This window comes from the organism of the source record quoted next, unplaced genomic scaffold (genome assembly GCF_019419815.1).
Source record: "Pyrus x bretschneideri cultivar Hongxiangsu unplaced genomic scaffold, Pyrus_bretschneideri_v1 Contig44, whole genome shotgun sequence".
NCBI classification, from domain to species: domain Eukaryota; kingdom Viridiplantae; phylum Streptophyta; class Magnoliopsida; order Rosales; family Rosaceae; genus Pyrus; species Pyrus x bretschneideri.
In genome coordinates, this window is record NW_025999768.1 from 205,005 (window position 1) to 221,873 (window position 16,869).

At 34.7% G+C, this 16,869-nt stretch overlaps 3 protein-coding genes across 3 annotated transcripts; 1 reads left to right on the top strand and 2 right to left on the bottom strand.

The window, feature by feature from the left end:
• Nucleotides 1-104: 104 nt before the first annotated feature.
• Nucleotides 105-3,492, bottom strand: LOC125469717 (xaa-Pro dipeptidase-like). Its single transcript, XM_048567439.1, has 8 exons — nucleotides 3,349-3,492; nucleotides 2,192-2,234; nucleotides 2,033-2,116; nucleotides 1,842-1,883; nucleotides 1,566-1,613; nucleotides 1,394-1,447; nucleotides 1,177-1,282; nucleotides 105-1,096 (listed from the first exon to the last, which is right to left on the bottom strand). The coding sequence occupies exons 1-6, from the start codon at nucleotides 3,396-3,398 to the stop codon at nucleotides 1,424-1,426; spliced, it is 291 nt and encodes a 96-aa protein (XP_048423396.1). The 5' UTR covers nucleotides 3,399-3,492; the 3' UTR covers nucleotides 105-1,096; nucleotides 1,177-1,282; nucleotides 1,394-1,423.
• Nucleotides 344-1,299, bottom strand: LOC125469535 (xaa-Pro dipeptidase-like). Its single transcript, XM_048566936.1, has 4 exons — nucleotides 1,177-1,299; nucleotides 1,028-1,096; nucleotides 726-869; nucleotides 344-487 (listed from the first exon to the last, which is right to left on the bottom strand). Exons 1-4 carry the CDS (start codon nucleotides 1,297-1,299, stop codon nucleotides 344-346), a joined length of 480 nt encoding a protein of 159 aa, XP_048422893.1.
• Nucleotides 3,493-13,001: 9,509 nt separating the features above from the next.
• On the top strand, nucleotides 13,002-14,769 carry LOC125469719 (1-aminocyclopropane-1-carboxylate synthase 7-like). The gene is made up of 3 exons (XM_048567443.1): nucleotides 13,002-13,178; nucleotides 13,288-13,589; nucleotides 13,884-14,769. Exons 1-3 carry the CDS (start codon nucleotides 13,002-13,004, stop codon nucleotides 14,740-14,742), a joined length of 1,338 nt encoding a protein of 445 aa, XP_048423400.1. The 3' UTR covers nucleotides 14,743-14,769.
• The last annotated feature ends 2,100 nt before the right edge of the window (nucleotides 14,770-16,869 follow it).

Here is a 16,869-nt window from a genome sequence, read left to right on the forward strand (position 1 = left end):
ATATTGTACCCAGGGTCCAAATAAGTGATTATCATCTTAATAAGTTGCTAACTATTAGTGCTTGAGCGCTCATGTGAAGCTTTCAGTGCCGATTATGATCAACATTTTGTTAGTAAGTTGAATCAAAACTGTACAAAATTTATCACAAGTGAGAAATTTTCAAAACGTCACGGAGAGATTTACAGCAGAGAGAATTACATATATCTTTCCTACAAGTGTTTAACTTTGGAATTCTTTTTGTTTAATGAAGAAAATAAATATTGAAAAGCAAAACAATATTTGAGAGAGGATGCTTTGTTTCATGACAAATAGAAGAACTCAGATCTTGGAGAGCACATCAAAGTCACTCATTGCAGTTGTTTTGTCCGGCCCTTTCGCCGGAAGAAGATTTATCAAGCGGCCATGGCGCCGCTTCCATTACTGCTTCGATCTCCGATGTTTCCCGAGGAACCTTTGTCATGTTCTTACAACCGTTAGCCGTGACAAGCTACGAAATGCAGAACCAGGTATGAGCACACATTAACAGTACAGAGAAAACAAGACATGCATGAAATCACAAAGGCAAAGGCAGGTGAAGTGAGTTCAGCAGCATGAACGGTTTAAAGAATAGCATAGGAACAAGTACATTCCGGTCCAGAAGAACACAACGAAATTTAACCACCGGGAAAAGGAACGCGGGTCAAACATAAGTAAAAGGAATCATAGGGGTTCAGAAAATGGGGTACCACATCGCTTTCAATTCGGACTCCACCAGAACCTTTAAATCTATTAGCTGCTTCATAATTGAAGAACTTACAAGTATTTGAATTTCCCATGGCTGGAGTCAACAAAGCATCAATGAAGTAGCAACCAGGCTCGACTGTTATCACCTACGGAACAACCCACCAAGACAAAGCGTCAAATGCAACAGAATTCGTTTTAGCCAGGGTTCAGAAAATAAAGATTCAGAACACCGGCGAAAAGATTTAATCCGTATATTAATGGGGGAAAAGGAAAAGAAAACAAGAACGCGAAATTTGATACTAACGATTCCCTCTCGGAGTTCTCTTGTTGTACGTAAAGACTTTAATCCAGGTTCTTTTGACCTCTCCGTTCCCTGGACAAAAGCCATAAGTATTTACAAAATAATTCTGAAAGGTAAACCAGAAAGGAACAGAATAACTTATTGAAAATAACCTTTGGGTAGCCACCAGGATCATGAGTGTCAATACCAAGCAAATGCCCTCGACCATGAGGCATAAAAACAGCACCCAGTTGTTCGACCATCATATCATCAACGGTCCTATAACCAAGAACCATGAGCACCTTATGTAAATTTATCCTTCCGAAACCAGTGACAACTTGCAAGTAATTCGAATACTAGAGTAAATAATTGAGACACAATGATTGTTACCCGACTAGGATGCTCCGTCTCTTCAATGATTCAAGAATAACCTTTTCTGCTAGTCTGCAAATTATAAGGAGGCAAAGAGAATCAGAATGTATATGATATTTGCAAAAGCGTAAATATTCTTTGTAAAACGTAGTCGAATATAGTCATACTTATGCATATCTAGCCAACTTACTCCAGATTTCATTGTAGATATGACTGCATTCTTAGCATCGAGGACAGCCTGCAACAGCAAGATAATTAGAAACAAAAAGTAAATATGTACTAGAAAATGCTACAAAACGTTGAACGCAGAAATATAAATGTTGTGTTAACTAAAGCAGGCACTGCACACCAACCTGGAGTCATAAGCACACATATCATGCGTGTGTGTACACTCGTGCACAAAAAGAAAGAGCAATACGAAAACTTAAAGACACAATCAATGCGACGATAACACTACTGCACTTACATTATATATAAGTGCTTGGTCAGGGGTAAACTTTCCGTTCACCTGCAGATAAAGTTGAAAGAATTAAACAAAAAGGCATCGTCCACACTACCATAAGAAGAGTCTCCTGCTTACTTCTAATTATTACCCTTCAGTTCACAGAACCTCAACATTGCTAAAAGAACAGTTTCAACAAAAATGCACATACTCACGGGGTAAGAACAAGATATGTCAGAACCATAGAAGTTGTATTCAGCTCCCATATCAAGCAATGCCAAGTCTTCATCCTCCAAGATCTGCACAGAAGACGTTATGAATTTTAGCTAATTTTCGTAATTTGACAAAGTACTCAGTAGTGAGGTATAGTGTACCTTGTCATTTGGAGCTGCTGCATGCCCATAATGGAGAACATCACTGTATTTTTAAAAGCAATAGAATTTTTAGCCAATATTTTACAGTTGAGGTTTAACGTCGATATCAATATATTCGTACCTATAATGAAATCAAAATGATCTGTTAAATACTGGAAGCCACCAGATTACTGGAACTACCTCATGGAAACATAAACAATAACTTTGATTACAAAAAGCCTACCTAATATCACCAGTAGCACAAATACATGTGTATGAGCAATGTTCACAGCCACCATACATGTAGGTGTGGTGAAGAAACATGCTTTCCAACTGATACTCGCACATGCCTACCCTAACTTTTCTCATGACCCGGTTAAAAAGAAAATAGCAATCATGACTAAGAAAAAGGGAGTCAAGTTTTGAAATATTTCTAAAGATGTTATAAGAATGAGCCCAAAATCAAGATTTCAAAGTGCACAAAGTTCATGCAGCAGTGAAATAACTGTCCATTCTTAAGCTGCTTCTTGCTATTAGAAGTACGTAACGGGCATGTACTCACAGATATACTTACAACGAAGTTATGCAGAAGTAAGTGTTAAATGGACATTTACTTGTTAAAGACGCATATGATGTTTATACGAAGCACATTTGTGCAATCGAACGTTTTCATAAAAGATTAACTCAACATGAGCTTCAGAGCTTATGTCATTGGCAAACTGGAGAAGGGCAAGCTCCAGATCTGATTTTGTAACATGGCGTTCAGTCAAAACTGGATGCAAGGTAGTCAAATCTGTGTCAAACTTATCAATCCCCTATACAAAGATTAAGAATATATATTAAGTTTAACATTCTACTGAAAGAAGATGAAGGTTTTGTATTTAGTTTAAAACAAACGAAGCTTGTTGCCAAGTCCTTAAAACCACCCAAACTACTGAGGGAAAGATATATACATATTTCTACGGTGGTAATGCTATTAGTAAAGCATTACAGAAAATTGTGTTCAAAAAGGAGAAAGCAACAAGTCATTACCATATATAGTTATTATTAATTTATTTAACTATTCAACCAAACACTAGCACTCTCCAACCTCAGCTTTCTAAACCATCTGAACCAAGACCTTGTGAAACAAGTTTTATTCTGAAAGTACGATTTGAGAACAAAAAAAGGACATTTACCTGAAACTCTGCGGGTTTTGAGAATTGATCACTATCAGTGTTGAGACCATGCAAGAGAAACAATAAAGGTTTACCAGTTCCCTTGTATTTTATTCATCATGTAATACTGTTGTGATCTCATCGGTATAGTATACCGTGCTAACCATATACCTTTCCTGCAAATGTATAGCACAAGTGTGATCTAAAAAAGTAACGACTGCATCTTATGTTGACAAAGAAATGTATTAAACCGACATTCACCTTGAAGTAAGATACAGGCTTAATCTCTCCCAACCAAACAGCATATCCAGCAGGCAACCTTGGAGCAAAGAGAATGGATTTCCCAGTTGCAATGTCCTTAAAAAAAATGGTCCAAAAAATCAGTTCGACACAACATTTACGTGTAACCCGAAACACCCAACAAAAATAATTTCCCATTCAAGAACAACCCGAATGTCGCAACTCTATGTACTTCCTATAGCTCCATAGAAACCAGGTTCTCTTACTCCAAACTAGTAAGCAAAGTAACTCTCTTGTCTGTAATGGAAAATCAGATCACTAATCAGAAAATAAACAAAAATCATCCATTAATGAAAAAACCATTGATCTTTCTTAACCAAGTCAGATTAAATCATAAGGATTCGACGTAACCTAGGAGCACTGTTCTAAAAATCCCTGCCTAGGCGCTAGGCGGCTGGCCACCGACCCGATTAATGCCTTGGCGTTTGAGGCATCCGCTTAGGTTGCGACTTACTTAGGCAGAAAATATATAACTTTCATTTTGCATTTTATTTTTTTAAATAAATTGTAAGAGACTTATTGAATACTTAAATAAGCACACATTATATGCTTGTTTCCCATGTTTTCATTATGTTTCAATACTTCATAATATATGTGTCATTCTATTTTATAGTTTATGATGAAATTATATATATTATAAGTATAAACATACACTTATTTACATGAAATATAGTGGATTTAGTTAAATCTGACTAGTCCGCCTAGGCACTTGCCTAGACCCCGCCTAGCCATCTAGGCGTTAGGTCCCAGCTCACTGCCTGACTAGCGCCTAACGTTTTTTAGAACCTTACCTAGGAGTGCCGGCTGTCGACTACCTGACACCCTCCCCCTCCTCCTTTATCCGAACTTGGGACTTGCAATGTAAGATGAACTTACATAGGCGGAGTTAACCAAGTTAGATTAAATGGAAAATTTCAATCTCTAATATCAAAATCTAATCACATTGGATAATCACAATTTCCATTTTTACATACTGGGATTCCACAGAATCAAACAACAATTAAACATGCAATGCAAAAACCGAAAACTAAGCTGAAAATTAATGATGATTAGGAGTATAATCAACAATATGAATTATTTCAACTGGGTACCTGAAGAGCTCGGTGTGATCAGTGTCATAGCGACTCTGCTCTTCGCCTCCCTGAAAACAACAAATTGATCAAAACCAAAGTTACCCAAATTTTTTTTATGAAAATATATATTGAATAACGACGAGAAAGTGGGTTACTTGGAGGAAGACGAAGCCGTGGAGGGGGCGGGAAGATTCAGAGAGTTGTCGGCGAAGTGAATTCAGGAGCCTTTCGCGGTTGGTAACGTGGAGCTCCGGCGGGACAGGTGGAGGAGTGAGAGACGACTTCGAAGGATTTGGATCCCATCCAGATTCAAATGGCGGGGATTCTAAGGATTTTCATATTCGTTCATCCTACGTTTGAATTTTTTATTTAAAATTAAATATAAATAGTATCTAACGAAAACTGACCGTACGATATATGATGAATGGTTAAAATATGATGATCCCTAGCTATTTGGATCCGGATGGGATCCTCATCCGACTTGGAAGCCAAGGAAATGGTTTTTTCTTTCCGGGCCAGAAATGGACCCACAGACTAACTTATAGATATGTGAAATGGATTGAAGCCCAAAAGTTTTGTTCCTCCATTTTGGACCTAGACTCAGGCCCATAACAAGCTCAGTAAAACCAATAGAATATTTTGAGGTTTCTACTCTTTTTTTTATTGTACTTTTTTTTTGGTAAACTTTTTTTATTGTACTACAAAATGATGTTACAGGAGTGTTTGAAAATCATTTCATTTACCAACTTTTACTGTTTTTGAAAATTAAAAACATGTGCGAATGATTATATATTTTGCCAATATAGTTGATAACATCCTTGGTTTCTTTCATGTAAGGAGTCACTTCACATTCAATAATGACGTGATAGTATTTCACTGTACAAATGTTATTAAAAAAAAAAAAAAACCGTTATTCTCTTTGTCATCATCTAACAATTATCTCTAGAAAAATTCATTCATTTTAAAGAATTTTTTTTTTCTTTCTTAATAAAAGATTTAGTCATCTATACCTTCTTTCAATTTGTTTGATTTATTGGATGATTAGATGTTCTCAAAATGGATTGAATTGTTCTAGAGATGATATTCAGATAGCAAATTTTTTTTAAAATGTCATATGAGCTTATACAATTTTTTATCATTTTGCCATATAAGCTAATATTTTAAGCAATTTGTCATACTAACTTTCCGAAATCATCTCTGTCATCTCGCCCTAATTTCGTTAAGTTTTTCCTAAAAAAAAAAAATTCACATTCTTTGCACATGATTTGTGTTCAGAGTTATTTTAGATACTTCAATATAAAGAATATCATCCAATTATACAATAGATTGGAGAGTCCCCAATGATTCTGTAATTTTTAGTCATCTTCACTTCAAAACACAGAGAAGCGAGTGCATGTCGTTCCCTTTTGCAAACCTTCAGATTCTTGTATACCAGATCAATCTTCTTTTTGTACCTTTTGAGAAACCCTGGAGTTATTTTGTCAAAGGCAACTTATTAAAGGGGGAGTGAGATGTTGAAATGTCCAAAATAAACCTGAACATAAATCATGTGCCTTGCTCATAATTTATTTTGAATGGAAAACTTAATTAGGGTGAGATGACAAATTAATGATTTCGGAAAGTTGGTATGATAGGTCGCTTAAAATTTTATTTCATGTAACAAATTGAAAAGGTGTATAGGTTCATGACATTTCAAAAATATTCCCTATTCAAATTATGATAAAGAGAATTAACAATTCCACTTATAGCACGTATGGTAAAATGATATGATGCCGTCATTGAAGAGAAAATAACTCTTAATTTACATTTAAAAAACCAAACAAAATCCTATAATATATTCATGAGAATTGTTAAGGGAACTCTCTCAAAAGTAGGACTCACCATGAATTCTCTGTTATCTAACAGTTTAAAACCAATTCTCGTGTCAATGTTACGAATCAAAATGGCAAGAAACATGAAGTTTTCTAAAACAGTGTACGGTTTTCTAAAACAATGGGCTAGATTCCAATATTTTTGGATCTGAAATAGTGCGAAAGAAGGTCTGACTTAAAGTTATTCAGGAATTAGCTAAAAAGTCCCGAAGTCTTGTAGATATTGTAATAAGTATGTATACGTATTCATTTCCATGTATATGCATGTGTTTGAATGCAATTTACGAGGCCTTGCTAGCTAGAATTAGAATATAATTGTACAATTTCATGAGTTCCAATGTAAAGCCCTGTATATATGTATGTATGTATGTATGTATGTATGTATGAGATAAGATGATTGCCAATCAGTTAGCTGATCCTGCGTGGTTGCCTGGTTGGCACGGAGGTGGAGTATGGCTACATGTAAATACGTGCTATTTGTGAATCCGACATATTATGTTGCTAGACTGTTATTTTCAGAACTAGTTTGAAATTGTTTTTGGGAAAATTAAAATGACTTTGAGACAATTATATATGATTTTTGCAACGTATGACTCAAAAAGTTAAAAGTGTTTCTCGATTCTAAAAAAAGCACATATATATTTAGTGTTCTTTGCGATTCGGCAAGAGCTTTTGAATGGATTTTCATAAATTGCTTGGTTTTTTCAAATAAATTTTGTTGTGTTTCTAGCAAATGGGTTATTCTTCGCAAGAATATTCAGTGGTGGAACTAGAATTTCATGTGAGGAGAAGCCTTAGAACACGAAAAATCAAAGGTGCACAAACATTGAAAGACCCATCAAATTCAATATAGAGAACTAAAATATTGTACAAGCTCAAACACTTGGATATGAGGTAAAGAGTTAAGAAAAAAAATCAAGAATATAACGAAAGGACAAGAAAATACAAAGAAAAGTTGACAGCAAAAGGAGGGGACGGGAAGTCTACAATGAAATAAGAGGGAGTGAAAAAATGAGGCATGTAAAGGAAAAAAGAGTTTGGATTGAGAAGGGCATGCGTGAATTTTAATGATATTCAACTGATAAGCAATAGCAGCAACAATATGTTATGGTAGCAAGAAAAAAGACAAGATGGACGCGGGACCATTCTGATCCCTTAGTGGCTCTACCTCTGAGAACATTCTCAAACATGCTACAAGTTAGGTATTTGTTTAAATATATTTTGCCTATAAAATTGAACCATAAGCTCTTCGAATGAAGTATATCGAAAGTGTGACTAGACGGATCATTCAATATTCATGCGTATGATCAAATGTTCATATGCATGTTTAGTATTATCCAATTAAGACTTTAAAACAAAACAAAAATAAATCGTGGTTGGTGCGTCTTATAATTTACAATCATGATAAAGCAATCTTATCTCTAATTAAGCCTCTGTGCATGGAGGTTCTTGGATCACAATTTAGGAATTTAAGAAACTTAAACAATGCACTTATTAGCTATATAAACTTAATTATATACGCGCGGAGTTAGTATTCCACCAATAATATTGAGAAACTCATACGTACAATACAGCCATACACATGCATTTTTTTAGAGAGAGTTTGGGAGGAAAGCACATGGTTGGGAACTTGGGACGCAGAAAATTCTCCACAAAAGGTGATTATTGGTACATATGTAGAGACATTGTTTATAATATAGAATGAGGATCTTCTCCGGATTCTCTTTGTGAGGATCCCAAAGATCTTCAAACCACATTCGTTCATCGTTTATTGTGCGAAAAAAATAATTGTAAATTTTTTTATTTAAAATTAAATATAAGCAATACTTGATGACGAAAACTGACCGTACGATGTATAATGAACGGATGTGATTGGAGAATCCCCGAGATTCTCACAAAGAGGATCCGGCGAGGATCCTCTCTCTAGAATATATATTCAACCATAAACATATAAAAGTTAACAAAAAATATTGCAAGTTGAGGGGAAAATAAAAAAGTCAACAAGGGTTGGTTGAGTAATTGGTAATGATCGTTTACTTCGCTAGACCAAGATCTAAGTTCGAATCTCGTTGTCGACAATCTCTCTTGAAATGCGATTTGTAAAAACAAAAAAAAATAAGCTAAAACCATCACTGGAAGTTCTCAAAAAGACTTATGGTATGCTCTGGTCCTGGAATGATATAGCCTCACCTCTTTCTAACCTTTTTCAGATTTAAAAAAAATCAAATAAAAAACTTTGAATATTATTGGCATTATTTGGAGTCAAAGTCTATGTGGACGATGGTGGATCGCATTTCATGTTGTACAGCCAAAAAGCAAACAACATTAAGAAAATGGGATTATGGCAGTATATATATATATATACACAAAAAGGCATGTATTCTGTACGTACTAAATACAAAGTTGACAATTTATATATATGCAGAAGCACAACATGTATTTTATGTATGCAGGAAATTTCCAAGATAAAACAACCATTCATGGCTTATGGACATGTTCATGGGTAGACACTAGTAAAACACAGTGGCATTCACGAGTCGGGAATGTGTCTCTGAAAGGTCCCAAAACGTGTTGGTACAAACACAGAAGGGTTTTTGAACTTGTGACTTATGTGCTAACACAAAAAAGAGAAGTACTACTCAACCCGTAATTGACCGATAACGAAAAACATCAATTGTCAAAACTTAAACATTGATTTATGCTGTTAAAATCTTCCTACAAACAATGTAGTCGTTAATCGTTATCTATTTCAGCGATAGAGGTAGAGTCAGTAATTAATTATTGATTTATAGGTGACATTCACCTACCCAATAATAATCTATGGTTATCTTCTTTGACATGCTAATGGCATTATTATAATAAACAATCCCAAGTGGCGCACTGTCATTGGTCTTATATCTTCCATCAAGATTTTTGGGGTGTGATAATTGGAAAGAGGATCCTCTCCGCATTCTCTTTGTGAGGATTCTGTGGATCTTCGAATCATGTCCGTTCATCATACATCATGCGGTTAAAAATTATTTTAAATATTTTTATTTAAAATTAAATATATGAATAGTGTCTGACAAAAATTGACCGCACGATATACAATGAACAGACACGATTTGAGGATCCGGAGAGTATCCTCATTCTGATAATTGGCTTACAATTAAACATGCCAACTCCCTTTTTTTTTTTCTTTTTTACAATTTGGAAATTAGCAGGATTATCTCTCCTGCAAATCTCTTTCCTCCTCTTCCCTCCTTTCTCACTTTCCTCTTCGTATTTATCTTCCTACAAAGAAATCAACACAAAATATTTACGTGACTTAATCGTGAGCATTCAAATAGGAGGAGACGGAAGGAGAGGGAAAATAAGAAAGAATCCGGATCCATTTGGGAGACTCCAAATTAATCATACCACTAATTACATAAACAGATGCATATAATATAATGTAGAGATGCACTGGCTTTCAGTGACTCAGTTGCATGTCGTCCTTGTGAGCAACATTAAAAGACAAACATTGGCCCTGTATTCAGAAGATGTTGACACAGTAGCTACTAAAACGATTAAGAATATCTCATCAATCATCCAAGTAATTATAAAACCCCCACAGCATTTTTTTTTTCTTGTTTAATTAATTGATTGATTAAATCAGGGTTAGGGCTACAGTGATTTGAGTTGCTCAATGTAAAGTCAATGATATCCCCCACAGCCTTTTTCCTTGTGTAATAAAGCAATTAATTAAATTAGGGTTAGGGCTACAGTGATGCTGCAAAATGGCCATCTAGGACCGTACAGACTGTGGAGATGTTCCTTGTAAAGCCAATTAGTCTGTCCTTTTCATACGTGTCCTAATTTCTGGTGTGCCTCCATTCTCCATTTCATGACATTTTCCTCAGTTGGAATGCACTTAAAAATGTGAACACTTTCTCAGCAATGCGCTTCTAACAGCTTCTTAATTAGTTCCTAATCCATTAACTTTATAGTTGATAACTTGATGCAAATAAGGGAAAATGATCCTTGCCGGATTCTTTTTTTGGGGATTCCGTGATTGTGACAGTTTATCGTACATCGTGCGGTTAGAAATCATTTAAAATTTAAAATTTAAAATTAAATATAAACAGTACCTAACGAAAATTGATCACACGATATACGATGAACGGTCACGATCACGGGATCCTCATAAAAAGGATTCGGCGAGAATCCTTTTCCCATATAAGAATACAACTTTCACTTCCATACATAAAGCACACATGAAGACTTGAAGTGTTCTAGCTCTTTGCTTCCAAAAATTTTCTTCTTAACATGTCAATAATTTTGTTAATCAATAATTGGTAAAAGACAACCCCACCATCCCTTTTCTCACTTACATATTGAGCATGAATCATGCTCTTGAAAGTTTTCACATAACCTATAGCAATATTTTAGTTCGAATGTAATATTTCTTGTGGTCCTTGAAGGTTCATTTTCTAATTTTTTCTGTTGTACAACCAATAATTTTACCTGCTTTCCAAATCAAAAGCTGATTTGGACTTGAGAAATGCTAAGGGAACTCTCTCAAAAGTGGGAATTTTCATGAACTCTCTATAACCTCACGGTTTAACATCAATGCTCGTGCCAACATTATAAAACATTATGTCAAGAACATGAGGTGACAGATAGTTCATAGAGATTCCTCTTAGCATTTATCTTTGAATTTACTTACAAAGAATAGGAATTATAATTATTATAAATTTCTGAGTTCCAAGCGTTTATTAAAATATGTATTAACTATTTCCTATGTTTTCTAATACATAAAATCAGAAGAGTGTACATTTTCTCTTAAAATCCATAATCAATAGAAGGACTAGTTGATTTGATACCTTTCTTTAATTTCCACTATATTTTAAGTCATTCTTCCATTTCTATTAAGTTAACATATCCAAGATGAAAAGCACATTTCCACTGAAAGAAGTGTAATTACCCATGATCTCAATTAATCTAATTGCCATATGCACATATAATTGAAGCTCCATATCTGCTGTAGCCTTTTTGGTTGATACTTGTCTCTCCCTTACAGGCTGAAGTGGCCGATCGATCTAGTAGTCGTCATCTCATCACTCCATTCACGTTCTCTCTCTGTTGTATGCAATAGGATTCCATCTATTAATTGCAAATCTCATGTTAGCTAGATGTTGAGCTTTTGCACATGTATTTTCACCATATTGAGCCCCAAAAACCAATATTTCCCTTATTGTTTTGCCACTAAAACCATTTTGTCTGCACAAATACACACATAAAGACATGCAGACAAATACATTGTCCTATAAAAAATAACACATACTTCTTTAGATAATTAAATTAGATCATGAGATTATTATTGATTTAAACCTCAAAACCCTAGTTATATATTTTGTTGCTAGGAATTAATACATATGCATGTGTGATGTGTGGGGTCAGCAGATCTTTATGGAGCTTTCAATTATATGCAGTCCTAGCTAATTTGCACACAAATCAGAATCTTAATCTTGTGAAAACTGGTATCTTTGTCCGGCAATCAAACTTAACCACTAGATCTCTTCAAATAATAATTTTTAGGCTTTTCAGCCAAAATGGCTTTTGAGTTGGCATACTTTGGTCCTTGAGATTTAAAATCGATAGAATTGGTCCCTAATTTTGTAACCCTCAATCATTTTGGTCATTCCGTGAAAAAAAAAATCTTTTAAATAAGGAAAAAATGACAAAAATGCTCTTAATTTTTTGTCTAATCATTTTGGTCCTATTTAACAAAGATTTTTTCATGGAATGACCAAAACGATTGATGGTGGGCAAACTCAGTAATCGCTTCTATCGATTTCAAATCTCATGGATCAAAGTGAAGAGTTATGCCAATCTCATAAACTATTTTGACTAAAATACCTAATTTTTGCAAGCATTTTAATTTCAAGCATCATTTGGGATTAGGGTTTGCTCAACAAGGATTTGATTTGTCATATAGGTTGGGAAGTGTACATTAGGATTTGTAGAGAGAGAGAGAGAAACCTAACCATATATTCTGTCTAATCTTAATCTGATTTTAGGAAGATTAAGATATAAGAATGCTTTGAGAGCATAGCATAAAATTATTGACAGTTGTTGGGTACATGTAGGTGATGAGATAAAAACTACTTTGATGTATGTAAAATGCCAGCTTTGATATACTCTTGCTTATGTCACAGAATCAATGATTGATTCTTATTCTTTCTGCTTATTTCTCAATAAAACAGGCAAGTTGAGAGGAAATTTTTTGTTCATTATTTTTTTATGCCATTGCTCTCCAAACTGTTCCTATATATAAGTGGGTGAATTCAAAGGTTTTTCATTCAAACCATTCTCATTCAACGCTTTTCTCTCTCTCTCTCTCTCTCTCTCTCTCTCTCATAACTACAGCTTTCTTGAAGGCCAAAGTGCTTTTATAAGAAAGCTACATATGGCTATAGAGATTGAACAGCAGCAGCCTTCTGTTGGGCTATCAAAAATAGCTGTTTCTGATACTCATGGAGAAGACTCTCCATACTTTGCAGGATGGAAAGCTTATGATGAAAACCCTTATCATGAATCAAGCAATCCATCTGGAGTCATACAGATGGGACTAGCTGAAAATCAAGTAAGTGCTTCTCATGATCACAAATGATCATTTGTCAACAAAACACAGAAGAAAAAAATCTGAATACTTCTAGAATTTTCGTCTAATATTAACTTTTTTTGTTGAACAGGTTTCGTTTGATCTGTTGGAAAAGTACTTGGAAGAAAATTCAGAAGCCTCCAACTTGGGTTCAAAGGGATCAAAAGGAGTGTCTGGCTTTAGAGAAAATGCCTTGTTTCAAGACTACCATGGCCTTTTGTCTTTTAGAAAGGCAATGGCCAGTTTTATGGAACAAATTAGAGGAGGAAGAGCGAAATTTGACCCTGCTAGAGTAGTCTTAACAGCAGGTGCAACCGCAGCTAATGAGCTGTTGACTTTCATCATAGCTGATCCTGGTGATGCTTTGCTTGTTCCAACACCATACTATCCGGGGTAAGAATACTCCTCCATCACCCAAACTTAAGGACTTTGGAAGTTACAGAAATATTCTCTTGTCAGACAGTCTGGCATGTTTTTCTTTTTCAAAATGTTTACGCGGAACATTTCTTAAGTGTTCTCATTTTAACCGCATGACGTCAGAATGAGTCTGGACATAACATGCCATCTGACAAGAGAATGTTATCATCCGGAAGTTATATTATTTCGTGCAATTTTTTGTGACTTTTTTTTTTTTCTTTTTCATATTGATCATCAAAAACTAATGTCAACTTAAATTTTCTTCTTCAGATTTGATAGAGATTTGAGGTGGAGGACTGGTGTGAACATTGTGCCAATCCACTGTGAAAGCTCAAACAACTTCCAGATTACTCCAGAAGCGTTAGAAGCTGCACACAAAGAGGCAGAAGCCAAGAACATGAGAGTGAGAGGGGTACTAATCACAAATCCATCAAACCCACTTGGTGCAACAATCCAAAGAGCAGTCCTTGAACAGATTCTTGAATTCGTCACTAAAAAAAACATCCATCTCGTTTCTGATGAAATCTACTCGGGATCCGCCTTCTCATCCTCTGAATTCATTAGTGTGGCAGAAATTCTTGAAGACAGGCAGTACAAGGATGCAGAAAGAGTCCACATTGTTTATAGTCTATCCAAAGATCTTGGCCTTCCTGGTTTTCGAGTTGGCACCGTGTACTCTTACAATGATAAGGTTGTGACAACAGCAAGAAGGATGTCAAGCTTCACCCTAATATCTTCTCAAACACAACATCTCTTGGCTTCCATGTTATCTGACAAGGAATTCACTGAAAATTACATAAAGACAAACAGAGAGAGACTGAGGAAGAGATATGATATGATCATCGAGGGTTTGAAGAAATCGGGGATCGAGTGTTTGAAAGGAAATGCTGGGTTGTTTTGCTGGATGAATTTAAGTCCATTTTTGGATGAACCAACAAGAAAAGGTGAACTGACCCTCTGGGATTCCATGCTGCATGAAGTGAAGCTAAATATATCTCCAGGTTCTTCTTGTCATTGCTCTGAGCCAGGTTGGTTCAGGGTGTGCTTTGCCAACATGAGTGAGCAGACACTTGAGATTGCATTGACAAGAATACATAATTTCATGGATTATAAAAAGAGGGCTAGCTAAAATTATAATTTATTTCTCTTTTATCTTCCTTTTTTTCAGTGGTTCTAACCATTTTTTATTATTGTGGAGGACAAAACCCAATTTAAGAATTGGATTTGTCTCTCTACATATATATATATATATATATATACACACATACACACTGTAGATTTGATTAAATTGTGTAACAACTCCATCTTGTTTTCTTGCTTGAAAAGGCAAGTTTTACACATTCAACTTGTATAATCGACGGATATATATTTTTATTTATTTTTGGCATTCTACTCATTTTACCTTTGACTTGTCTTGCAATCAACTGCGAAAGACTGGAGTATTAGTATATTAATGTTGGGAGATAACGTACAGCTATAGACTAATTAAGGAAGAAGAAGAGCAACTAAATAGGTAGATTACAAAAAAAAAAACTCTCGTTAAGTGGAAGAGTAGGTTTCACAAAAATATCCTTAAAAAGGTGGTTGCGTGACAATTAAATTAGAATATTGACAGAGTTGTCATGGAATGACTAAAATCATTTATGGTGGATAAACTCAGATACCACTTCTATCGATTTTTATTGTCAGGAACCAAAGTTACTTCAATCTCAAAGACGATTTTCTCTAAAAAAAAAAATCCAAAACTAAATTGTAAACTTTTTCAACAATTAAGCCATATACAATTACTTCAAACCCTATATTATATTGGATATGAGGTTGAATTTCCAACCTTTGACAATTTTAAGCTGAGTTTGACGTTGCATGTCATGCTCATAAAACCTGGCATGATTAAGATGTGTTAGTTAATTCAGATATGGTTTGCTTAATATAAGCATTTTGCACAGCTTTACGCCAAATGTTAGTACTCCATCACACGAAAGAGATACCATTTGATACACAGCAGGCCCAGAATATAGTAATAATCGACGACAATAGTTAATGAAAAATGTGAACAGTAATAAACACCCATTTGAGAGAGAGATGCTTAATTTGGTTGAACTCAAGGATCCATTTGATGTTGATCCGAGTTTGATGGTTGTTATTGTGAGCAACTATAAGACCGCAAGCTTGTGCCATAACATAACATTCATCGTGGACCCTGTTATAACAATGTAATAATTTTTAATAAAAAGGAATAATCAAGAGGTGATGCATATCGAGTGGAGGGTAGTTTTAAGCATATCTTAACGCGTACAGTTTTTTTTTTTTTTGTTTTTTTTTTTTTTTTGGGACAAATGATAAGATGATTATATTGAATCTGTCAAACTTGGATGCAGAGAGGATGAAATTAACAAACAGCTGCTTAGTTAACTTGGCTAAACCCATACTATTTAGCACCATGTGACTTTGACAATTCTTTATATAACTTCCAATAAATAACAACATCTTAAGTGAACATTCAGTCGATTTGTCGTTGATTTTCAGACATTAGCCAATAAAACTTACTTTTGTTGTAAACTTATTAGCTAATTAATTTTCTTAATCAATAATAAAGAAGGCTAAGTATTTCAATAAGTCAACTCCATATACAATCATTTATATGTATTTTATCAGTACAAACTCTCAACTAGTGCAGCTAAGTAAGCTAGCTAGCTATCGGGATAATGAAATAACATTTTTTATATTTTCATATATGCATGGGAACAAACGTATCAAACCACATCACTTGGCGGCAATTTACCTTTTGTTTATCTTTTTTTTTTTTTTTTTTGTTTTTTGAGTTCGGCGGCAATTTACTAATTCAATTCCTTAATCTAATATAAAACTCAGTAACTTCAGTTAAGCCAAACTACTAAACCAAGGCTGTTTTTTAAAATTTAAAGGTTAAGGGCGACCCAAATGTGGCATTAATAGAGTAATTTTTTTTTTTAATTTTACCAATACAAAAAAGGACTTGCACATAAAGCAGAAACGCTAATTTGGCGATTTGCTCGTCGTATCTTGTGGTGCCATGTGACAAAGATAAAACACATGGTAAATAGCATGATAATTAGTTTGAGATACTGGTGCCACATTGATGTCCCTTTTTTATATAGATACTCTTTTGTTTATGGTACTGCTAAAGGCCACGTATAATTTGACTACGCTTTTATTCTTTTCTATAATGTTATGAACCCAGGTGGCCATCTATGAAAACAAATTATCAATAACAACT